This window comes from Salvia splendens, chromosome 13 (genome assembly GCF_004379255.2).
Source record: "Salvia splendens isolate huo1 chromosome 13, SspV2, whole genome shotgun sequence".
NCBI classification, from domain to species: Eukaryota; Viridiplantae; Streptophyta; class Magnoliopsida; order Lamiales; family Lamiaceae; genus Salvia; species Salvia splendens.
In genome coordinates this window covers 6733854-6758980 of record NC_056044.1, presented here as the reverse complement: position 1 = coordinate 6758980, position 25127 = coordinate 6733854, and the positions used below count along the sequence as shown (strand labels likewise).

At 38.0% G+C, this 25127-nt stretch overlaps 3 protein-coding genes and 1 pseudogene across 6 annotated transcripts; 3 read left to right on the top strand and 1 right to left on the bottom strand.

Annotated features, from left to right (window-relative positions):
* Nucleotides 1-565: 565 nt before the first annotated feature.
* On the top strand, nt 566-1427 carry LOC121760405 (annotated as a pseudogene).
* Nucleotides 1428-2705: 1278 nt separating this feature from the next.
* LOC121762992 (chloroplastic import inner membrane translocase subunit HP30-2-like) lies at nt 2706-5357 on the top strand. Its single transcript, XM_042159023.1, has 6 exons — nt 2706-3156; nt 3558-3673; nt 4407-4533; nt 4711-4859; nt 4958-5020; nt 5105-5357. Exons 1-6 carry the CDS (start codon nt 2860-2862, stop codon nt 5142-5144), a joined length of 792 nt encoding a protein of 263 aa, XP_042014957.1. The 5' UTR covers nt 2706-2859; the 3' UTR covers nt 5145-5357.
* Nucleotides 5358-9747: 4390 nt separating this feature from the next.
* LOC121759949 (membrane protein of ER body 2-like) lies at nt 9748-13914 on the top strand. 4 transcript variants are annotated; one of them, XM_042155531.1, is made up of 11 exons: nt 9793-9844; nt 9923-9982; nt 10673-10801; nt 11093-11287; nt 11389-11889; nt 11965-12102; nt 12196-12372; nt 12470-12742; nt 12827-13060; nt 13175-13236; nt 13326-13914. In XM_042155531.1, exons 1-11 carry the CDS (start codon nt 9808-9810, stop codon nt 13797-13799), a joined length of 2280 nt encoding a protein of 759 aa, XP_042011465.1. In that variant the 5' UTR covers nt 9793-9807; the 3' UTR covers nt 13800-13914. The 4 variants fall into 4 exon arrangements, with proteins under 4 accessions (XP_042011464.1, XP_042011466.1, XP_042011467.1 ...); XM_042155530.1 differs by having other exon boundaries at nt 9748-9982; XM_042155533.1 differs by lacking the exon at nt 10673-10801 and having other exon boundaries at nt 9791-9844.
* Nucleotides 13915-14048: 134 nt separating this feature from the next.
* Nucleotides 14049-17576, bottom strand: LOC121759950 (transmembrane protein 120 homolog). Its single transcript, XM_042155535.1, has 10 exons — nt 17253-17576; nt 17067-17145; nt 16879-16973; nt 16569-16673; nt 16356-16435; nt 15961-16051; nt 15771-15878; nt 15078-15164; nt 14775-14843; nt 14049-14407 (listed from the first exon to the last, which is right to left on the bottom strand). Exons 1-10 carry the CDS (start codon nt 17454-17456, stop codon nt 14243-14245), a joined length of 1083 nt encoding a protein of 360 aa, XP_042011469.1. The 5' UTR covers nt 17457-17576; the 3' UTR covers nt 14049-14242.
* Nucleotides 17577-25127: the final 7551 nt, after the last annotated feature.

The following is a 25127-nucleotide window of genomic DNA, read 5'->3' as shown; positions in this document are numbered from 1 at the left end:
AACTTTGGAATCATTGGTGTGGGTAGGAATAACCTTTACCCATCTAGACACATAGTCCACCACCAAAAGAATATACTCATAATCAAACGATGATGGAAAGGGGCTCATGAAGTCGATCCCCTAAACATCAAACAATTCAACTTCCACAATTGGGGCCATTGGCATTTCCCTCTTCTTTGACACCCCCGGTCCTTTGGCACTCATTGCATTGCATCACGAACTTGTGGCAATCACCATCAATACTTGGCCAATAGAGGCCGCTTTGAAGTACCTTCATTGCGGTCCGGTTTGCGCTCCGAAAAAGAGGCCACGTTTTTTTTGCTTCATCTTGTTATTTGAATTTGATTAAGAAATCCGCAATTTGTTTTAAAATATATGCACAGCTTGTAAAAGTTGACTACAAAGATGCACAGCTTTTTATAACTTCAGCTAATTTGTGAATCCGTAGGCTAGTTTTTAGTGTTTTATATCTGCACATAAATTTATCCTTTGTTTTGTGACATTATTGATCTCAGTTTGACATGCTTAGAACAGGTTTGCAAGATCGATCCTGCACTCTGATAATATGATCACCGACAACGATGATCTGTTGATCGAGATCCTCCTCTGGCTGCCGGCTAAATCCCTCATCAGATTCAAATTGGTGAGCAAGAAATGGTTCGATTTGATCTCGAGCCATCATTTCTCTGAACAGCATACTCTGCAGCAGCGCCACCGACACCGTCATTCAAAGTTGAGGCCTTCCCTCCTCCTCCATCTCGCAGAGGCATCAAGTTACTTGTATCTTCACAGCAGCCCCAATGGTGAAAAGTTGGTGCCATATGCTTTCTCCTCGTCTCTAGCTTCTCCAACTATACGGAGCTTCTCCAACGGCCTCTTTCTGCTCCAGTGCCGCAATGTCGAGAGCCCTTTTGAAGTTTGTCGCTCGCGTACAAAGCAGTCCAAGAAGATCTTGCTCAACGTGGATCGCATGTATAGAAGTGTTTTGGGGGTCAACTTGGCATTCGATCCCCTGAAATCGCCTCATTACAAGATTATTTGCATCAAGACTACTCCGAGGAGATCATCCAGCCTCTGCCGGAGTTGGTGGAGGCGCTGTCAGACTGAGGTGTACGAGTCTGATACTAGCACCTGGAAGGTTTGTGGCGAACCCTTTTTGGCTCCACGGGATAGAGTGGAAAGATTGCATCCACTGGTGTGGGGTCTTCTTTGATCTTCAAGAGTGTAGTATTGGAGAAATTGTGGTTCCCGGGGATGCTGAAACGGGGGGTTTCCTCCAGAAATATGTAGAGTCGAACGGCTTTTTGCATAATGTCGCTCACTTCCCCACAAAGAAATCTGTTATGGTCTTTGAACTGTACTCTGAATGGTCGTTGAAGTATCACATTAACCTTGATGGAGGGAGAAAGCGAAAAGGAAGAAGATAGCAAGTTGGTGCTTCATGAACCAGGCAAGATTAAGGTTTACGCGCTGCAAGAGAATTGCGCGCGTGAAGGGGCTCGTAGATTTCGAAGGGAAGGAAGGAGTTTTACAAAGATGGACAGGCTGAATCCACTGTGAACCGTAGTTTTCAAGTCATTGAAACTCTAGCTTCTGTTTGATTCGGTAGTTTCAAGGTTATGTTTTTCAAGTCATTGGGCACAACTATTGACGCGGGCTGCATGGTTTGCGTCACATATTTTGTTGCACAATTTTAATTATCCGTGCACTTTGTGGCTTCTTGTTTTAATTTTTCTTGCACGAGAGTAAACTAACACTCAAAATGAATACTAATACTTATAAAGTGCATCATCAAAATAGGAAAAAAATTATTGTAATTTGATTGCCGAGCATCATGGTCCTTAGACTTCAAAAATAATTTACTTAGTATATTACTTACCAACAAATTGGATTAAGCCACACTCACTTGAAACATAGATTAACAGTACCGCATTAATTCCCAACTTAAATAATGGCTCATATGAAAAATAATTAAGCCGCTGCTTTAATGACTCATTAAATATGATTTCCCAACACTATATTAATAGTATCAATTTTTGTAAGATATAGTACTGTATTCAAATACATAACATAGCATAGTTCAGATTTGTATTATGTTGAGCCCACAAATTGGACTGGCCTGTTTTTTTGTTGTTCCAAAGTAGAAAGATTATGCCGTTGTAGTAATCAACAGCATCTGATATAATCAATTAATTATGTACAGTTTCAAGTAAAAAATAATGCACGTATTCCTTCTCATCAGTAGTAATTTCATAGGTATAAAATATGATACTATTTATGAATTCGAGTTATATCATATTTTCGAGTATTGCACTGTTCCCGATTTAGTTTTCTTTGACTAAAGATAAGAAGTAGTACTCCCTCCGTTTCGTCATAGTTGAGTCATTTTACCATTTCAGAAAGTTTCTTCATAGTTGAGTCATTTCTATATATGGTAACTTTATTCTCTCTACTTTATTCACTTTATACTTTATTCTCTCTTACTTTTTTTATTATTTATTTAACACACCCAACATTCCTTTCTAAAACTCCGTGCCGAAAAGTTCCGCCTCAACTATGGCGAAACGGAGGGAGTAGTAGTTAATGCACATATTTTTTCTGAAAAAACTTAAATAAAAATTTATGTATTGTGAATACTTCAGTTTTTGGGGTCAAAATGAAAATACGAATTAATTAGGAGTACAAAAGAAATAGACTGTTATCCAATTCATAGAGCTCTCTTTCTAAAACCTTCCCCAAAACAAAAATCTCACTACACACCTAAATCCTCTCGCAAATTCACCCTTGGTTGGAGGGGGAAAGCATCTGGAAATCGCCTACACTAAATCTCGAATCGCGGTTGAAAGCTTGCAAGGATTCATGGCGGTGGAGGTCCCAACGAAGGCCGGCGGGTCGATGGGAAATTCTCAGCAAAATCCGGTGGCTTTGGTGCAGGCCAAGCTGAAGGAGGTGGAATTGAAGTTCAAAGGGTGGTTGGCGAAGCAATCTCTCCCGGTTGAGGCCGCCATCGTCACCGTCACCAGCGCCGCCCAAGGCGCCGCTATTGGCGCCTTTATGGGAACGATCACCGGCGGCGACGGAAACTCACTTCTCATGCCGCCTCCTAACGCTGCTAACCTTAATCCCGATGCTATGGCGTCGCTCAAACAGGCTCAGGTATACCTTTTTCCTTTTGTTTTTGAAAAATTAGATAAATATTGGAGTGTTTGTTGTTTATTGATAGGCTTCTTTGATGGTTTTTAACTTTTTATCCATATCTTGCCGCTTCTATGTTAGATAGTCTGTTTTCTCGTGAGTCAGGAGATTCTGTTATTGTGAGTTTGTGAAAATATTGCATATCCTTATTCTTTTGCAGCTTTATTTGTTGTTTTGGTATTGTTTTTATTTCATTTCGATATATCGATTGTTTAGCATGATGTGATATTGGAGATGGGGGTTGCTCTGCGGTGGGCACGTTTATGTTGAGTTATTTTGCTGATTATGCTTTAGCAAGCTTTCATAACTGGATTCGTACTGCGTGAAATTGGTCATGTTTATACCTCATTTTTCGTGTTCAGGCTCTTGCTGGAGGTCCATTTGTACAAGCTCGCAACTTTGCTGTCATGACAGGTGCAAATGCTGGTATTTCTTGTGTTATGAAACGATTGAGAGGCAAGGATGATGTTCAAACCAGGTATGGGTTGCTGGAACCTTGCCAACTTTGTATCTCCATTTTTGGGTGAGCTGCAATTAGGAAATATGAACAATACAAAGTTAGCTTTCAACCATTGCTGCATGAATTCGAAGCTCTGTTTATTGCCAGGCTGATCAACAAATTTTAAAATGTTTGTTGAACTAGAAAGTGCCCATTGAGATCTGTATAGATGGGCTATTTAAATTAAAGTTGAACTCTTTATCCAAAAGAGTGGTGCTGCAAATTCCTAATTTTTCCTTCACATTTATCTTTCTTTACTAATTATATTCAATTTCATCATAATTCTTAAAGGAGAAGAATGTTTACAGACTCTTAATCTGCTTTATGATATTGTGTGCTACATTGATGAATATAAAATTCATTTGAAAATACCTGAGTGATCTTTTACTCCTGTGCAACTTGTAAATCTGTCTTTTGGGATATACTCTTAAGTCTTGCCAATAGATGATTCAACAATTTCATATTGTTATCTTAATTATGAGAACTGGGATAAGGTAGATGATCCTAAAAAGTTAAAGACTTGATATTGAATTATGAAGCTGAAGGTCTCAGCCATTCACTTTGTTCTCTATGCGGATGCATCGGTTAATTGTCAGGGATCTAGGCTTGTTTTGTTTTTCATACACTATTTCCTTTCTCCTTTTTTGAACCCAGATGTTTGTCTTGCTCTCTTCTGTTGTGAATGCTAATTCTCTGGTATTGGTCACTGTAGTATGGCTGCAGCTTTTGGTTCCGGGGCCTTGTTTTCGTTAGTAAGTGGTATGGGTGGCCCGAATCCAGCAGCAAATGCTCTTACATCTGGTCTTTTCTTTGCACTTGTTCAAGGTGGAATTTTCCAGGTGATTTTACTCGACTCCATGGAACTTGTCCTTGTAAACTTGTTATTTCTACTATAACTATACAGAGTATGATGCAGACTTGGGATTCAGATCTGTTAATGGATGTAAATAAATTGGATTTTTTGCATTAGGAATTCAGATTTTGTTACCATGAGACCCTTTTCATTGTTTGAACAGTTGGGTCAGAAGTTTTCACAACCACCAGCTGAAGATCTGAATTATGTGAAAACGAGATCGATGCTGAACGATCTTGGCCTGCAGAACTACGAGAAGAATTTTAAGAGAGGACTGTTAACGGATACCACACTGCCACTGATAACTGACAGGTAAAAATTCTGAAAAGTGTCACCAGAATGGCCTAGAAATATGAAGTCAGAGTCTTTGCTTAATAACATGGCCTTTTCTCTCCTATGTAAAATTTCAGTGCTCTCAGAGATGTGAAAATACCTCCTGGACCAAGATTGCTCATTCTGGAGCACATAGAGAGGTAAATGCAAGGATTAATCTTGGTAAATTTTTAGCTGATTTTGTGAATTTTTTTCGAAGTTGTGATTTTATCTAGTGTCAGCAGGGAACCCGAGTTCATAAACAGGCGAAAGGGGCCTCGTTGAAAGGCTACTGCAACGACACACACACTACTTGCTAAGTTATGATTGTGTTGCTAGAGAAGAGATTAGTATCTTTTCTAAGAGAAAGAGTTGGCGAGAATTTTGTGGTAGAATGTTGTATTAGATTTTTTTATTTGGGATCTTAATTAGAGAAATGTGATTTTCCTCAGTTATTATTGCCCTTCGTTATATTCAAGCAAGTGTTGTTGATTGAAAGCTACCTCTCTTTTAATTTTTTTCACCACCACACTTATGATTGAGCCTTGTAGTTGTTCTATACCAAATATACAAAGCTCGAGATTGAAAAGGCTTTACTCGAATGAAAGTTAGTCTTGTTATGAACCTTAATCTTTACTATGCTAATTTTGTAATGGCCTAAGTATTTTTTTTGTGCAATTTCCCGTGTTGTTCGACAAAAAACTTGGTGAACGTTGAAAGACGAAGAAAGTGTGTACTAATTCCCCACATCTCATTTTCGAGGCTTAGAAATTGAGCAACCTATGATCTAATTTCATTTAAATTGAAAATCTTGATTTATTTTGTTTATTTTAAAAATATTTATTGATAGAACTCTTTGAGCAAACTGAATAATTGTCGAACGTCTTATGTTTAAATTTCTGAAGTTCAAAGTACTTATTAAAATATTATATGTAATGTATTTCGATGGTGATATTAGATATATACATCTACGCTATTTTCGTGATATTAGTTGTTGGTTTGGATTTCGAAATCAGACTTTTATTGTTGACAATTGAAAAATAGTCGGTCAAATGTCAAAACAAACATATTGTTTCGATTAAACTCGTCCCAATAAAAATTACTAGTATCTATTTTCAAAGATCAAATTAGTTTAAGCTTTAAACATTTGAAGAATATAATTATGTATTCTATAATCTATACTACTACTACTACTACTACTACTATATGTGATTCATCATTATAACAAATTGAAAAATGGAGGCTTAATTAAATGGCTGTAAACTCGGAATACTAATTATATAATATATATTCTCAAACTAGTTTATTTGAAGGATCGAATATTTCACAAACTTTGCATTTCTCATCTTTATTTAGCGAATTCCAATTGAGAAATTGGAGTAGCTTATCTCTTCTATACATATAAATGGTGCTAACTCATAAAGAGAATTGACAATCATAAAAAATTAAAGAAACTAAAAAATAATGTCATTGAGAAATGAAGCTTGAAAATGAGGAAGTTTGTTGAGGCATTCCGGCAAGCTGCTCCATCAACTCCATAATCCGGGCTCTGTATTCCCGGGCCTGGCCCACCGCCTCAGCCTCGAGCTCCATCAACTTTACAAGGAACACCTCATTTTAGAGTGGGAACGTTTACTTTTATAAATGGATTTCATTTGTGTTATTTTCAAATTTCAAACTTGTTTCTTTCTATGGGATATTCAACAGAAAAATATAAAGTTCTGACCTCTCATGGCCCATTATTTAACAAATCCAGTTGAGAATTAGAGATTAGGGATAATATTATACTCTCCTATAATCAATATTTTTATTAAGGGGATGGATATACTGAGAAATTTGAGATTTATGTATAGAACTATTCTAAATTTAGCTTCAAAACCTTTAAATCGGCCCATAAATTTTTGACATAGCAGCTTTTTACAACAAATCAATATTGACTAACATTCTACGTATTAAACTTAAAAACCAATAACAATGCATCAACTATTTTCTTAGGTAAAATGTATCGATCAAACATTTCATACTTTTCATGGACAAAGGATTAATAAACTAATAATGATGTAAATATTCGAGTTGTTAAGTAAACCGACCTAATTCAACATGAACCTATGACTAAAGCGGGCTAGGCATCAATCCGGTCTGGCCCAAATAGAGCTTGTTTCAACCGATAACCCCAACTAAAGTGCGCTTTATTTAATCGTTGGACCGGGCTGGGACGGGCCAGGCCTGGTCCAAGTCATACCTGTCCTGGCTAGACAAAGTTAGGTTTGGTTATCCCACTTGATCACAAATCTAGTAAACATGTAGAAATGATATCTACTCAAACCAGTAGTGTACAATTTGTGAAGCTGGTGGTCCAAGTGATCAGAGAGAGAGAGAGACAGCTAACTCTCCAAATAAAAAATGTGACGATTTTCAGTAAAAAATCTGTTTTATCTTTTTACCAACCAGGAATTGATACACGTGATACCACACAAATACATTTAAACAAAAAGGATTCTCAATAATAGATAATGTAAGCTTTTATTTTAGCTAACAAATTATTAATAGAGTTATCTGTAAAGAAATAATTTGTGCATAATTTTCGTTTTAGCTAACAAAATATTAGAGTTATCTGACTCATTTCGCTAGTAGTATAAATAATTGCAAGATAATTTGGGATGAGGCACTGAAAATTCTATTGAACATGTATTGCTTGTTTTGGTAGATGTGAGTTGTAATTCAATAATTCCATTTATTAATATGCCATTGCTTTAAAGAAAATCATATCTATACAGCAAGGTAACTTACTCTCTAAAAAATAATTGTTAGCAAATAATAATGGTACTACTATCTAGTTCCTACCATGACATAATTGCATCATTTATGGTCTACTTATAGTCACTTAGGTAGTATAGTAGAAAGTTGGAAATTGATAAATTCTAGTACTATTTTGTACTCCCTCCGTCCCGCACTACTTGCACTTATTTTCTTTCTGGCGTCCCAAGTTATTTACACTCTTTTCATTTTTAGTAAAAATTATCACCTACAGCCGCAATTGTTGACTTTGCTATACACTCATTCTTTAATCTCCGTGCCGAAAAGGAAATGTGCGAGTAGTCCGGGATGGAGGGAGTATTTAATAAATGTACTCCCTCCGTCCCTGAAAATTTGTCACCTATTTCCTTTTTCGTCCGTCCCTAAAAATTTGTCACCTTTCACTTTTACCATTTTTGGTAGTGGACCCTACATTCCACTAACTCATTCACACTCACATTTTATTATAAAACTAATATATAAAAGTAGGACCCACATGCCACCAACTTTTTCAACTCACTTTCTATTATATTTCTTAAAACCCGTGTTGGGTCAAATGGTGACGAATTTTGGGGACGGATTCATATGTTAAAGTGATCACCTACCAACTGTACGAATATTTTTGTCTTCTTATGCTTGTAAAACAACAATTATATGACTCAATGACACGAAAAATCACAATCTTTCTTACCATGAAAACATAGGGCTGGCAAATCGTGCGGATTGGGTTGTTATCGGGTCAACCTGATAATGACCCAACCTAATAAGGTCTAACCTGAACCCGACCTGTTAAGGAAACTGTAAATCCGAACACGAACCCGACCTGCTACCTTCAAATCTGAACACGACCCGCACCCGACACGAACCCGTTATCGACACGATATAATATGGGTTGACACGACACGATAACAACCCGAACCTGATATTACACGATTAAAACCTAATATTACACGATTAAACCTTAATTTTTAACCTAATTTACACAATTAAAATTCATTTTATACTATTTAAACCTAATTTATAAGAAATTAAAAAATTAAAGTAATATATATATTTTTAAATAATATTAAAAATAATAATATTATTTCTTAATGGGTTACCCGTATCCGACCCGTATCCGACCCAAACCCAACCCGAAATTATCGGGTCCTTAATGGGTCAACCCGATAAGGACACGGATCCAATAAGACTTGACCCCAACCCAATAATTTCGTGCGGATTCGTGTCGGATTATCGTGTCGTGTCGAAAATTGCCAGCCCTATGAAAACATACGGATGAAAGGCTATATCATTTTTAGGAAAAAATACAACGAAAGTTGTCTGACCCAATTTATAAAGATAAACCTCTAATTTGTGCCCTATTCGTACCAACCCACATTTTTACCCAATCTCTAATTTAATTTGCAACTATTAATTAAGATTGAGGTTTGTCACTTATAAAAATAATCATTTTCCGTATTTTATTTCAATTTATAAATAATTAATTTCTAGTTAGAGTACATAACTTCCTTACACTTTAAATTCTAGTAATGCATTTTGTACATCCTTATATCATAATTATTTTCATTAGGGATCATCAAAATAAGTAATAAGGAGTACATCTTTTGAGTATTAACAACAGAGAAACTAAAAATTTTAAATGTAAATTAAAGAGAGGTGTTCTTTAATGCTGAACACGTGCCCCTCGTTTAAATGTAAATTTTAAAAATAATTGTTACATAAAAATATAAAGAATATGTGACCGTAGATTTAAATTCATGACCGTATTTAATTACTCTATTGCTTCATCACCACACCTAATCTTCTCAATTTAGTGCTCCTATATTTTAGTAATTTTGCGTTGTGCAAGACTGTTTTGTTACACTGCCACCTCTACAGTCCTAAATTTGATTTCAATTTTTAATGGCAAAAGATGGCATGTTTTTAGTATTTTGTCAACTCCCTTAGAGATAAGCTCTCTCTCTTTCTCACAACTAACTTAGTCTTGCATTAATAGTGCATGCAATTAACTAATACTAATATTTTGTGAATTTCTGCACCCTTTGACGCAATGCAGTGGCCTTGATAGCCTCCATATTTAAACATAAGCAACACCTTATTCATATAAACAATACCTCTCTCTCTCTCAGTGTGTGTGTGTGTGTGTGTGAAGATGGAAAAGGAAGAACAGAAGTTGGAGGAGCAAGAAGGTGAGGAAACCAATCCACTGGTGAGAAATTCAAAAAACATCCCTGCAGAGAGTGATTGGGTTCTTGACAATGAAACAGAAGCAATTAATGGGGACAAGAATTTCAAGGAAAATCTTGTTTGCCATGACAAAGCTGCAGGTAGGAATACAAGCATTTTTAGCAACATTTAATGGCTCCTTATTTTTATTTCTATCTTTTGTCAGTGTCTCTTATAAAATTCTAATTTTCTTGTGCCTTCAACTGCACTCCATAGCCCTACATGTCTGTAAAATATGTGGTAGTATAAAAGAAGTAAAGGGGCCCTCTCCAATGTTCATATTGTTTCCATATATATTTTTGAGTTGTGGCATGTGGTTTGTTTTCCTTCGTTTTCTTGACCTCAATCAGATTTGCAGATTAGCAGTTGAGACCACCAAAACAATTGGTTTGTCTCTCACAAATTTCTGTTGTGTATGGAGTTGACTTCTTGGATATGCAATGCTGTGAATGATTGGTGGTTTTTGTGTCTCAGATTTTAGTTCTACTTAGCCTTTGCATCTAAGAAAACCAACGAGTTAACGGAAGTAAGGGTAGTGAAGGATCAACTGCAAGCTGGTAGTTTGGTGAGTTGGGTAGGTTCTGAATGATTGCAGTTTAGTGTAAAGCAATGAGGGTAGAGTTAAAATGATTTTCTTCAATCTCTGTTTCGAATCGACCTATGCATTTTCTCAAATTGATGTACCGAAAAGTGAGGAACATTGAGTTTCTTGGCATTTTGGATGGAATTTCTATAAACGTAGGCACTATTTTTGCAATTGTGACATTTGCAATCTGATTTTGTGGATGAAGGAATATGGAAGTGTCGAATCTGCCCTTGGACATACGCCAATGGAAGTGTCTGTGTTGATCATTTTCAGAATCGTAGAGGACTGCTGCATAACCTGACAAATATCAAAACTTTTAATTTTGTATATGAAGGTCAGTAGATATCAGAATCGCACGAAAGTGTCGTGGTTAAGATACATACACCTCAGAGTGTCTCAATCCTTCAATCCTTTAGTTCATGTAGGAATGACTTAAACATTGTTAGTGAATACTATGTTTCTTCACTGCACATTTATGCTTCTAGTAACAAATAAAACGCCAACTCTTGTCCCCTTTTTCACTCTATTGCTTGTCTCCTTTATCTGTTTATGGGCGAAATTGTGCTGACGTAAGGCTCTATATAAGTGTATGGCGTTATAGTTGTTCTCTCGGTGTGATTTTCAGGTTTAGGTGTTAATCCTATTTGTAAGACGCAAATCGTGGAAGGTCATGCGCGTACAACACATGACGCCTCATCTCTTGATCCCGTGATTCAGTTCAATGGTGCTTCTGTCATAAACAATCAGCACAAGGAAGAGGTCGAGGAGAATGGCGTTTCTAGTTCAGATGTCCGGCCTTCAGACAGTTCATCTCAAGAAGGTAAGTATGATATGAGCTTTCTAATACTAGTAAGATCAAGAAATACAGATAATGATGAGGATCTGAAATTTACAAAACTGTTTACTCACATTGTTTTGTAGATTTGGTTGCAAAACCTGTAAAACACGTCTCGTCTCTTGATCCCGCTGTTGAGTTCAATGGTGTATCCATTATTAGCGATCAATACGAGGAGGGGGAGGAGACTGAGACGAATGGAATTTATGAAACGAGTCATGAGCCTTCCAAAGAGATCGAGAGTGCAGAAACCGAGGATGATCTGGAAATAACAGAGTTAGATGTCGAAAGAGTCATACGGAACCAAACCACACATGATCTGCATTGTCCCAACTGCAACTCTTGCATAACAAAGAGGGTTATTCTCACCAAACGGAAGCGCATAGTAAGGATTTCCGATGAGGAGGCTAAGCGTCCCAAAACAGGAACAGAAGCCATAGGGACTGTTTTGTCCGAGGAACAAGTTCATCAAGAAGGGGAAGTTGGTGACCAAGATGCCCAAACACCACCAATCGATGAAGATGACCGTGACAGAGGGGCAACTATGTTTCGTTGCTTATCATGCTTCAGCATTTTCATTCCAACTGGTTAGCAACTTTTCTTTTCTTTGTGCAAATAATGTTGCTATTTTGTAGTACTCATGAGTGGGAAATGTAATGCAGGTGATGGATTCAGATTGTTCCGATCATTTGGTGGGAAAAGTGGGAAAGAAAATGCACGGGACAGTCAAGCACCAGATGTAAAGAAGAGCTGGTTCGATATGTTTAACCCGAATAGGCAGAAAACACCAGTTGAGTTAGGTACTTTTTTCCCTTTCGGATCATATGAGTGGTGTCGTGCCTGCAGAGAGCGGAGTCTGGTGAATGCATATAACTCGGTTCTTTCACATGCAGGAAGTAGTTCTGAGACCAATGTGCAACAAGTTAGCTCAGGCATTTTGTCATCTGGTCCTGCTCGTGAAAGTGGCCAATCATTAATTTTAATAAATACGGCCGCAGAAACTGCTGCACACGAAGGCAGGGACCTAACTATTCCCGGCCTAGACCATCTAAAACTCCCTTTGTTAGTAGGTACTGTTTTTTAACTACATTTTCACATCATGATATTTTAGCATTGTTCAGTTAGTTTAGTATTTGGGTGACTGCTGTAATGACTTGTCTACCTCAGATAATACGAGGTCGGATGATGTGTTGGCCGCGGATCAGCAAATGGCCTCAAAACCTGGCCAGGAAGTTCAGACCAGTCGAGACAAGGACATCATCCAGCTCCCACAATCATCAGTTTCAATGGCTGAAGACGTGGATGGCACATTGAATATCTCGGTATCTGTTCCTCACGACGAGCAAGACGTTAGAGCCACAATTGTGACTACATCTGTTCTAGACAAGCCACTCAGAACTGGAAACACTTCAGAAATAGGAGATGCACCAGCTGCACAAGGTAAGTTTAATTGCGTGTTCACTGTAAAGAGACGAACAAGGTCCTTGTGTTTCTCGAGTTAAGTATCATGAAATCTTGATGCAGGTGAAGGCAATGATACCAGGATAACGATAGATGCGCATCCACCTGCGACTGTAATACCTCCTCCGACAGCATCCCAGTTGGGAACTCAAACTAGTACTGCTGATAGAGAAGGGCGTGGAGCGAGAGAAGAACGCAAAGTTGAAGTGATTAAAAGCATCGTCTACGGTGGGCTGGCAGAGACCATGACTAGCCTTAGTGTCGTATCATCAGCCGCTGGTGGAGGTGCAGCCACATGTACGAATGTCGCTCACAATCTCTACTATTACATGCACAACATAACCATAGTGTTTTTCATTCAAAATATGAAGTATTATTGCTTATCCCGATCTACAATGCCACCATTTGCAGTGAATGTGTTAACTCTGGGAGCTGCAAATTTGATTGGAGGTCTTTTTATCCTAGCTCACAATGTAAGCTGTTTTACTCGTCTAGTCCTTCGAATACTCAATTATATGTATTGCCGCTCCCTTATGGATTTGTTCTCTGCATGAATGTGCAGCTCTGGGATTTAAGATGCGACCGCCTCGAGGAGCAGCTCTCCAACCAAATAACCGAGCAAGAGGATCGTTACAGACAGCTCCTAGGCCGGAGGCAGAATTTTACGCTTCATGCTGTTGTCGCCATAATATCATACATCTTGTTCGGGTTGATGCCTCCAGTTGTGTACGGCTTCTCATTCCGCGAGTCTGACGACAAACAGTTGAAGCTTTTGATGGTGGCAGCAGCTTCCCTTGCGTGCATACTTGCGCTAACTATTGGAAAGGCCTATGTGCAGAGGCCTCCGAAGCCTTACTTGAAAACAGCCATGACCTTCTTGATTCTTGGGATATCAGTCTCGGGCGTGTCGTACGCCGCTGGCGGATTAGTTGAGTGCCTGCTGGAAAAGCTCGGTCTGTTCGGGCCGAGCTCAGCAGCTCCTAACTTCCTTGTGCCAGAGATGAGACCAGTTGCCTCGGGATGGGCCTCCGACTGAGTGCTCTCTCTCTCTCTCTGTAGTCACATGTTTTTGTTGGAGCTGGAATAAGTTTTTGCTAGTTATGGAACCCCTTTATCCAGACCTCGTAATTTTATTTTATTTTTATCTTGTACTTGATCTTATTTCACATAGGAATTTTCATAAGTCTAGTCAATGTCGTCTCTAATGTGCAGGTCATGTGTATTGATAAAGCAAACTTCCCATAAAGGGTTTGGACTCTCAATAAAGGACACAAGCATGCGACACTGTAGATAAAGCTCTCTATATGGAACCAAAACAGTGTAGAAATCCTATAATAAATGACAAATATGGATTTCTAACTCCTAGTATTCAAGTTTACTATCATAATACAGCTCGACAGTTTACAAACATAAAAAGGCCGAAAACCTGCTGTGAGGAAAGAAACTGCACAAAGAAGCAAACTTGGTACAGCGAGCTGTTTACGAACTCTTGTCATCTGATCCATGATTCAGTTGATGCAGCTCTTGCCTGCTTTTACCTCTCTTGATTTTTGCCTTAACCTTAGATTTCGTTATTAGAGTCTGCACCGTGTTAGCAAAATTTCCAACAGCCATGACTATGAGAAGAACCCCGCATGTAATTACCTGAAAGTTATACGTAGAAATCATGTAGGTGAATAAGATATCAAAATAGTACTTCCTCCGTCCCATAGTAGATGGCATAGTTGAAGAATGGCACGGGATTTTAGGAGATGCTGTTTTGTGTGTTAGATGGAGCGAGAAAATAGTATATTTATATTAACGTGAGAGAGAACTTTTTCTAAAAAAGGAAATGTGACATCTTTTGTGGGACAAACTAAAAAGGAAAGTGTGACATCTATCATGGGACGGAGGGAGTAGGAAAAAAATATTTGATGAAACTGAATTTGGACATCAACATATACAGTATTGAAGAAGTATGCAACAAAAATTCCACGACGTCATATGTTTAAAATTTAAATAACTACTTTACCTGCCAATCCAAATTGGATCCATTCAGAGCAGTATTAAGCAACAACACACCAACATAGGCTTCAAATCCCTGAAAACAGAGGACAAGGGTCATGATTTGAGGATAAATGTTGGCTATAGTGCAGCCATGAGTATAGATGAGAAGCAACAAGAGTGGCTATGAAAACATTCATGGGTCTCAACTTAATGAGCGTACATAAAGATTTGCAAAAATATCACTCGCATGAGGAGTTGATTCCAACAAAATATAAAGAAGGGGTAGTGTTCTCTTGTTACTAATACGAGAATAAGGGATTTAACAGACCTGCAAAACAAAAAGTATTGGGCATAGCAGAAGTAGCTGGCCCTCAACTCCAGCAGTTTCTCCCCAAACAACATCCATCCTCCTAGCCTACATTTAGCAATAGTTGAACATTATTGACAGGATATGTTAAAATATTGTGCTTCAATCATTTTGAAGGATTATCTCCCTCTAGTCTTGCCCATGAGTGAAGGCAATAACTCATGTAAGAATCACACATTAGACATAAAAAGGTTACAAACATAAATATATTTATTTAAGAAAAGGATAAACTATATAAGGATAATCGAACAGACAACCATTTTGCAAGTTTACATGTAGTAGAAATCTAAACATGTATTATGTATCTTGGCAACATGAACCCAACAAAGGAGTCAATTTTTTAAAAAAATATACTCCCTCCGACCCATGTTACTCGCATTTTTCATTTTAGGCCGAAAATTTGGGATTGATTTTTAAGTGTAATTAAATTAGAATTTTAAGTGTAATGAGACATCACTTAATAAAGGAGCTCTTAACTTAATCTAACATATTAATTAAATACATTAATTCTAACTTAAACTATAAATAGTGTAAGTAGTTTGTGACGAGCCGAAATGGAAGAGTGCGAGTAACATGGGACGGAGGGAGTAATAAAATAAGCACATGGAGAAGTTGGTGATAAGGAAATCAAATATCTCAGGCATGCTAAACTACCTTGCCAAGTGCAATACGTGTATAAAGTCTTTGTCTTTGGTATCTGTTCTGAAGAATCATAGCAACTCCTTGCATTATTGCCCATTTCAGAAATAGTTGTACGCCTATCTGCAATTAAAATATTAATTCATTTGGTGGACTGAAGCACTTGCTTTTTATGTAGGTGGAAATGATGATATGGATTCACTACCTGTCTTTTAGCACAGTCAGGCCCTTGGTCTATTTCCCAAGTTAGACTGATGAGAGCCATAGCCATGGCAAAATAATGATGTTTAATCCACCTGCATAATAAGAGCATGCATAGATCAAATTATTGGCCTGTTTCTTTACATCCAAACTTCAGAGAATAAATAAACATTTAAAATGACAGAAGGAATAGCTTAGACACTAAGCAGATTCTTAATGCCATAAGTATAATATTGCTACAAGAAGTTAGATAACATTTGATCGTCTAGTCAACATTTTGTCCACCTACATGTCAAACCATATTGCTATTTGCTAACACAGAAAGTTGAAAAGTCCAATCAACTAAAATAAAAAACTACACTTTAAGGGAAAAGGAGTGATTTAAGAAAATCAAAATACCAAGGACGTATATCACTCCCATTAACTCTTAAGATGTTTTCTCTCAAAGCCAAACCAGTGTAGAGATATAGCAACCATGCCTGTAACAGAAAAATTGACCAACATAAGTTTCACACACAAACCCCCTAAAAATAGTTGCAATGTTATTAATAACAACAATGTGTGTGTGAGAGAGAGAGAGAGAGAGTTCAAAATCAGAAGAACATGTGATACCTGGTAAAGTTGAACTGGTAATGCTGGTAAGCATCCACCCCAAATCCATGACCTTAAAATAAGTAATAACGATGGCAAACAGAGGAACAAAAAGGCTGTTCTATCCTGTCATCAATACATACATCTTCAGTCACTGCAATAGGTGTATGCTTTTCCAACAGTTCTAGATAAGCAGGCAGGCACTCAAAGCGGACTAGGTTTTCAACAACAATGCTATTCATTGTAGGATATGAGGTTTTCTCGAGCTTTTAATCATTAAAATGTTAGCAGACACAGCCCCAATCAAATTAAGAGCACAATGGAATCATACCCTGAAATTATTGTATTCCTCTTTCACTTTCAACTGCACATCCTTCCTATTAGCTCTCACATTAATAGGCCCCAAAAACATCCTCAGAAACCTACCTAAACAAAGACAAACAAAAAAAGAAATTCACAATCATCATCCATTCTTAACATATGTAGCATAATCAAACCAGATAAAAGTAATCAACACACCATGAGATTTGCTCGGAAGGAATGAAGCTGCATCTCCCTCACTCAGTATATACCTCACTCTCGTCAGCTCCTCATCAAGCTTCCAATCCCCCAAAATCCAATCCAAAAATCAGTACACACTAACAATAAAATGAATCACGGTAAAAATTAGTCGCATGCATGCGCAGGAATGGACGCAGCTCATACTTTATCGAAATCCTTGGAGCCGCGGAGGGATGAACGGAGAGAGCTGATGCGGGCGTCGAGTGCGGCGACGCGCTGGCGGAGCGCGTCCTCCTCACGGGAGGTGCGGGAGATGAGGGACGAGGCGGTCTCCTGCAGCTCCTTGGCTTGCTCCGTCAGAGACGAGATGCCGGCGGCCGGTGATTCTTCCACCGGTGAGTTTTCCATCGGAAGACGGTGGCCGTCCGATCAATCAGGATTTTCAGATTTAACGGATCGATATGAGTTTGAGTTTGAGTTTGAGTTTGAGTTTGAGTTTGGGGGTGTGAATGTGAAGAAAATGGTATCTCGTTTCCTGTTTTGGAATAATAATTAAATGCTTCCGCTGACATTTTATTAAAAATTGAGGGGGTTTTTCGTAAATTCAAGAAGTAATGGGTGCTGTGCTAAGGTGAATACTGAATAGTTAGTGGTGGAGATCACACTCGCTATGTCATTTTCCTAAGATTAGTGCTAAAATTCGGTTATAAATAATAGTAGTAGTAATGAAATTTGATCAGATTTGGAATTTCTCAAATTTTATATTTAAGATGAAATCAAATTTTATGTGTGTTTTAATTACTACTTATGTGAATATTACTTGACTCTTGACACATGAAATGGGAAAAAATATAAATAAAATATGAAAACCAAAAGAAGTGAAGAGTGTTGTCATTCCTCAACTTCTGAAACTAATTTTGCTTGTTCGAAAACATAGCCGAATCAAAATTCATCATATGAATTTGTAATCTAATTAGAAAGTTGTAAATAGATTAGGAGGTAATTTATGCAATATGTAAACCCATGATTAACCATCATTGCAATTAGAAGTTGTCAATTTATAACACAATAAGTATAATACAAAGAATCATTGTGAGATAAAGCAATATGACACTAAGGTGGTAAAAATCGGCTCCTAAAAATTGATTATTCGTTGTTTTGGATCTTAAATATAATTATTTGGACATCGAGTACTAAAAAGGTGCTAAGGCCATTTTTTTACCATTTTTTTAGTTCATTCAATTAATTATTTACAAAACTTATTTGTACTCCCTTCATCCCTCACTTTTAGTCCACTTTTTGTCATTTTTCTCATCCCCTATTTATTGTCCATTTTCACTTTTTACTATAATTATTAAATAGGTATCACATTCCACTAACTCATTTAACTCATATAGTATTTTATTATAAAATCAATATATGAAAATGAGTCCACATTCCACTAACTTTTTCAACTCACTTTTCATTACATTTCTTAAAATACGTACCCGACACAAAGTGGATTAAAAATGGAGGATGAAAGGGAGTAATATTTTAAAATAGATTTTGTTAATCCAGTCAAAATGGACTTCATTGGCGTCGACTGTCAAGTTTTGACAGCTCCGTCAAAAAGGACGACTCCAGGAATATTTTCGTTTGTCTGGGATTCGAAAATAAAAAAAATGTTATGGACCAACTTTATAAAATGACCATATGTTTAGAAGTAAAAATGGATTTTACTCTTTATTCAAATTAAGTTCGACTAACCCAAGGATGTGGTCGAGTGGTATGAGACTCAGTCCATCCTTGACTTTGGGTATGAAGTTCCTTTAAATCCTTGAACCAACTGTTCCACCCTTCAAGGTGCCTACAAATCAATACGAAAAATTGCTTTAATTCCTTGAGCCAATTGTTCCATCCTTCAAGGTGCTTACAAATCAGTATGAAAAACTACTTTAAATTCTTGAACCAACTGTTCCATCATTCAAGATGCCTATAAATCAACAAAAAAAAATAGTCAATGAGTCTTACAAATCAGCATGAAAAATAGTCAATGAATCTGCCAGTAGTTATTCTCGAAAAAAAAAACTAAGTTTGACTAACCTTTATTTTCATCCATTTACTCTAGTTCTCTATATATATCACTTCATAAAAAATCTATATGATCAAAATTTAAGATTTTTTAAATTGACTCCTAGCTAAAATTGAATGACTACACCAAACAACTGTGTTTTATAAACAAAATAAGAAATATGGCCTATTGTTGACATCTTTATATCATTTCACTATTCAAAATTCTGGAATGAATTCAAGTTAGATATCGTAGGTTTTCCTTCGTACCTTTGAAATAGACATGTTTAATTTATATAGGGGACCATATTTGAAAGTTTTAATACAAAATAAATGAAAGAAAACAATAGAGAAAGCCTTGGACGGAAAGAAGCCTATGATTGTTTGGTTTCTCAATTAAGATGAGTTAGAACTAGAATTTGATGAGTTAGAACTAGAAGAAAATTACTATGCCCTTCATCCCCTCATAGTTAGTCATTTTCATATATATTAACTTTTTTCTCTTTCTTACTTTATTCTCTCTACTTTATTCACTTTTTACTTTATTCTCTCTACCTTTTTCTCTTTCTTACTTTATTTATTTATTTATTTAACACACTCAACATTCCTTTCTTAAACTCCGTGCGACAAGTTTCGCCCCAGGGCATCCACAGTGTTGGGCTCGTTGCTAGCTCGGTCTCGTCTCGGCGAGACGAGACAACATCGAGCCAGCGATGCATCCACTTCGTCTCATCCCGCATCCCTCCGCCGAGAGCATGTTGGCGAGCTGGCTCGCCACGCGCGTTGGCCATGTGGCGAGCTCCCGTGCGGCCGTGACGCCCATTCGCCGGCCCGCGAGTGGGCGTCGTTTATATCCGTTGAAAAAATGTTTTTTTTTATTTTTTTTAAAATTCCGAAAAAATTGAAAAAACAATTCCCCCAAAAATACTAGCCGTTTATAGCCGTTTTTTTCAATATTTTGATTTCTTTTTCTATTTTTTTAAGTCCTCAATCACCGCATCACTTTCCATGATTATGCGGATTTCAATTATGTATTTTTTGTATTTTCGGATGTTGTAATTTTCATGGTTTTTAATGATTTTATGAATTGTTAGTATTAATTTAATATTTCAATGAAATATTAATTGAATTTGTTGGAAATAAAAATAAAAAATGAAATTGAATGAATAGTTAAGAGATGAGATGGTTAAGAGATGGGGGTTGCAGGTGTTGTCTCTTAATTAAGAGATGGGGTAAAAAGTGCAGTGTAGTCCATGAATAGTTAAGAGATGAGACGTTATTGAGATAGAGATGTGGATGGCCTCAACTATGAGGGAGTACGAAACACTTGATGCTAAAATTTGTTCATCAGTAACGATGGGTTTGTGTTGAGTTTGGATATGGATTTAAAAGTTAAATTTAAATTATTTTTTTGTATTAGCAAATAATAAAATATTGTGTTGGAACTTTTTTAGTATAAACTTAATTGTAGTAACATTTAATTATTAAACTACCAAAAAAATCCTCAATCAGATAATTAATAATGGTTATTTCATTCCAATTCTTTTTATAATTCGAATTACCAAAATAACGTCAGATAACCGAAGACCCAATTCAATTAGCTAAGAGAGCTGAATTTAAAAATAATATTTTAAAGTTACTTCAAGTCTTTAACAGTACAAACGAATCAGAGCCATTGCAATAATACATATTGAATATTTAGTTTTCATAAACAAAGAAATACTAATACATAGTATCATTATGATTGAATAATGTATGGTTAACTAAAATACTATGAACTGTATCATTATGTTGGATGAATTAAAAGGTTAATTACGGCCGTCACTCAATTGATTAGTAATGCACAGTGTCGATGTCAAATAATTATATTGTACGGACTCAAATAATGCCGTAGTTAGTTTGGCCCACATCTGCCCAAACCTGAGTATATATGATGATTATCATATATGTATAGGTATTGTTTCCTTAGTTAGAATGGAGAATCAATCTAGATAGTTGGATCATAAAATAGATGATCGAGATTTACTGTCACCAATATTAGTTTCCCCGTTAAACAATATCAATTCTGGGGTATAATTGGAAGACATAAAATATTTCCCCGTTGAAGAAGATCACGAAGATCACGGAGGATATTCTCCAAATTACAGAAGATCAGGGAAGATTATATTCTACCAGACATAGAAGATTATATTCTACCAAATCAATGTAATTAAATGTGTTTCCTTGTATAGCCTATCTCCTAATACTATAACAGTAGTCTCCAATGTACAATGAAATTATCAATGAACATATGAAAATTCCCCTTCTTCGATCTCTTTTTAACATGGCATCAGAGCCAGGAAACCTACGACGGCTCAGAGAATTCTCATCATAGCCGCGATACCAATCCCGGCCTTCCTTAGCCAAGAACCAGAGCAACCGAACCTGTAACAAAAATGTCAGATACTGAAGAAAAGAAAACCGATCCAGAACAGCCAACAAAGTTGAAGAATTGCAAGAATGTCACGGTGGCATTCAAGCTTAATGGAAAGAACTACCCATCAGTTGAATCTGCTTACGGGTGGGTGAAGACGGAGGCGGCTCAACGCCAAATCATGCCACCAGCGTCATCATCCCCCACCCGCGAAGCCATCGGCGGAGACGCCGGAAATACATCATCTGGGGACGGCATCGAGAGCGGATTTGTCGCCCAGAGTCAGCGCCCACCGTACCGAAACGGAGGACCACCTCGCTCCACCGTCGCTGCCAATCGGTCGGGAGGACGACCGAATAAATCCGGTCTCTGGTGTACACATTGCCAGAAACCCAAGCATTCATTCGAGACATGCTTTAAACGACTCAGGTACCCGGAATGGTGGGAGGAAAGACAGAGGATGAGGGCAGCACAGCCGCAAGCCAAAATGGCTGTCGGAGTAACCGAGGAGGGCCAACCACAGAATCAACGTGGAAATCGTCAGGGAATGACCGGTCGCGTACCAGCCGAGAGTTCGGAGGGTCCAACAGACGGCGGCAACGTCCGGGGAGCCGACAATTTTGCCGGAAGGGAGGAAGCGGCGCCGATCCTTGGAGGTAACGGGTTTGGTTTAAAACCAAACCCGTTGCAGATTGTTAAATCACGTCGTCCCCCCCCCCTAAGTTATCTAAATTGGAATTAAAACCCCATAATTTGCAAAAAGGCCCCCCAGAGTATTCAAAATTTCTGTTTGACCCCCATTATGATAAAAATTCGAATATTAGCCCCCATATATGTGATTTTGTGTCGAAAAACCCTTTTGCCCCCTTAGACAAAATTTCCGCTGCATTTCATGTAAATAAACGGGCTAATATGGCGAAGGGATGGATTTTTTATTGTGGGGCAACAGATACTATGACTCCAGATAGGAATGACTTCATTAATATGAGTAAGATTACCAAGACTTATATTAAAACAGCCAGTGGGGAATTGATTACTGTCGAAGGGTCTGGTACTATTGAAATATCTCCTACTCTGCGTCTCGAAAACTGCCTATATGTTCCGACATTATCTCAGCGATTGATGTCTATCAGTCATGTAACAAGAGAATTGAACTGTACTCTACTGATGCACCCAAATTTTTGCATTTTACAGGATATTCGGACGAAGAGGATACTTGGGCGTGGCACTGAGAAATGTGGACTCTACCATGTGGACGAGATAGCTCAAACTGGCAGTGCGATGCTGGCTCACGGGTCCACGAAACAAGAAATTTGGCTGTGGCACCGAAGACTAGGACATCCTTCCCCTGGCTACTTTAAATTACTTTTCCCGAACCTATCTGTTCCTACTAACTTTTTTTGTGAAACTTGTGTTTTGGCTAAAAGCCACCGACAATCATTTAAACTCTCAAACACTCGTGTGCAATCTATGTTTTCTTTAGTACATTCTAATGTGTGGGGTCCTGCACCTTTTACTGGGGGGAATGGTTTTCGATCCTTCATTATATTTGTTGATGATTGCACTAGAATGACTTGGATCTATTTCATGAAACATAAGTCTAAGGTTATGGATAAGTTTATCTTGTTTTTCAAAATGGTCCAAACCCAATTTCACACTTCGATAAAAACCCTTCGATCAGATAATGGGAGAGAATTCTTAAACAGCCTGATGAAAAAGTTTTTTCAAGAAAAAGGAATGATCCATCAAACCTCTTGTGCCTATACACCTGAACAAAATGGGATAGCTGAACGGAAAAATAGGACAAACTTGGAAATAGCCCGAGCCCTGATGATTGAGTCCAAAGTTTCTCAACATTTTTGGCCAGAAGCCATAGCCACATCCGTCTGCCTTATGAATCGTCTACCCACAAAAATCCTAAACAAAAAAACCCCACTTGATATCTTATCTTCTCTATCCAAACTTCCCCAACACTTGAACCTTCAACCCAAAGTTTTCGGTTGCACGGTTTATGTCCATATTGCCAAACACGAGAGAACCAAATTGTTACCGTGTGCCACCAAATGTGTCTTCGTTGGGTACGTGATAAACCAAAAGGGCTACCGATGTTTTGATCCAAGCACCCGAAAAATCACCACCACCATGAACTGTAATTTCTTGGAAATCGAATTTTTCTACCACACCTACCTTAGTAGTCAGGGGGAGAATGAGTCCAATAACTTTGTGGACTATCTAAGTTGGGTTGTGCCACTTCCAAACTCTTCGATTGAGGACCTAACAGAACCAATTGTCACTGCCGCCGAGCATGTCTCGCCAAGTGAGTCTTCTCAACCGCTATCCCTCGATCCTTCTCCGCCGATATCCAACGTAATTACTGAACCAAGTGTCCATACGGTTGATACTGACCCAGCAAATGCAGAAATATCAGAGGAAGACAACACAATTAACAGTGATACTGGAAGATATGTCCTTCCTCCCCGCAGCACGAGAGGAATTCCACCAAAAAGATACTCCCCTGAGAAGATAGGAAGGAAAAGCCAATATGGAGTGGCAAATTTTGTGCAAGGAAATCTGGCAAAAATTGCAAGAGCATTCGAAGCTGCTCTATATGAAGAAGAAGAGATTCCACAGTCAGCTGAGGAGGCAATGAAACATAGACACTGGAGAGAAGCCATGCTTACTGAGATGAAGGCACTTAAAAGGAACAACACGTGGGTTAAAGACAAGATACCTGAAGGGGTCAGAACTGTCGGTTGCAGATGAGTGTTTACAATAAAAAGGAGGCCAGACGGGACAATAGAGAGATATAAAGCCAGACTCGTGGCAAAGGGATACACCCAGACTTACGGTGTTGATTACGCTGAAACCTTTTCGCCCGTGGCAAAAATCAACACCGTGAGGGTTCTATTCTCGATTGCTGCCAACACGGATTGGCCACTTCATCAATTTGATGTGACAAATGCCTTTCTACATGGAGAATTTCCCAAACCAGTCTTTATGGAGCCCCCGCCTGGGTTCACTGACGAGTTTCAAGGAGGAGAAGTGTGTAACCTGCAGAAGACCCTATATGGTCTGAAACAGTCCCCGAGAGCTTGGTTTGGCAGGTTCACAGAGGTAATGAAGAAGTATGGGTACAAGCAAAGCAACTCCGACCACACATTGTTTATCAAGCGAAGAAGAGATAAAATCACGTGTCTAATCATATACGTGGATGACATGAACCTTACTGGGGATGACACTGAGGAAATGGCGGAACTAAGGAAGAACCTATTCAGCGAATTTGAGATGAAAGATTTGGGACCGTTGAAGAACTTCCTGGGAATTGAAGTACTGCGATCAAAGAAGGGGATCTTCATTAATCAGAAAAAATATGTGTTGGATCTGCTTGCTGAAGTTGGGATACTAGATTGCAAGCCAGCAGATACTCCAATGGTTTAGAACCATGGATTGCAAATAAATGAGGGGGCAAAACAGGCTGACAGAGGAAGATACCAATGATTGGTCGGGAAGTTGATTTATCTATCACATACAAGGCCAGATATAGCATATGGTGTGGGAGTTGTGAGTCAATTCATGCATACACCCCAAGAGGAACACTGGGAGGGAGTATTACGGAT

Bases quoted from the DNA above. Each gene is read 5' to 3' on its own strand.
- LOC121762992 (XM_042159023.1), top strand. From the start codon at position 2,860: ATGGCGGTGGAGGTCCCAACGAAGGCCGGCGGGTCGATGGGAAATTCT. The intron at 3,674-4,406 runs GTATGGGTTGCT...TGGTCACTGTAG, and splicing joins AAGGATGATGTTCAAACCAG to TATGGCTGCAGCTTTTGGTT. The intron at 5,021-5,104 runs GTAAATGCAAGG...TAGTGTCAGCAG, and splicing joins ATTCTGGAGCACATAGAGAG to GGAACCCGAGTTCATAAACA.
- LOC121759949 (XM_042155530.1), top strand. From the start codon at position 9,808: ATGGAAAAGGAAGAACAGAAGTTGGAGGAGCAAGAAGGTGAGGAAACC. The intron at 12,373-12,469 runs GTACTGTTTTTT...TGTCTACCTCAG, and splicing joins AAAACTCCCTTTGTTAGTAG to ATAATACGAGGTCGGATGAT. The intron at 13,061-13,174 runs GTACGAATGTCG...CACCATTTGCAG, and splicing joins TGGTGGAGGTGCAGCCACAT to TGAATGTGTTAACTCTGGGA.
- LOC121759950 (XM_042155535.1), bottom strand. From the start codon at position 17,456: ATGGAAAACTCACCGGTGGAAGAATCACCGGCCGCCGGCATCTCGTCT. The intron at 16,974-17,066 runs GTGTGTTGATTA...GTCTTTGTTTAG, and splicing joins CCTTCCGAGCAAATCTCATG to GTAGGTTTCTGAGGATGTTT. The intron at 16,052-16,355 runs GTATTTTGATTT...CTTATTATGCAG, and splicing joins GGGAGTGATATACGTCCTTG to GTGGATTAAACATCATTATT.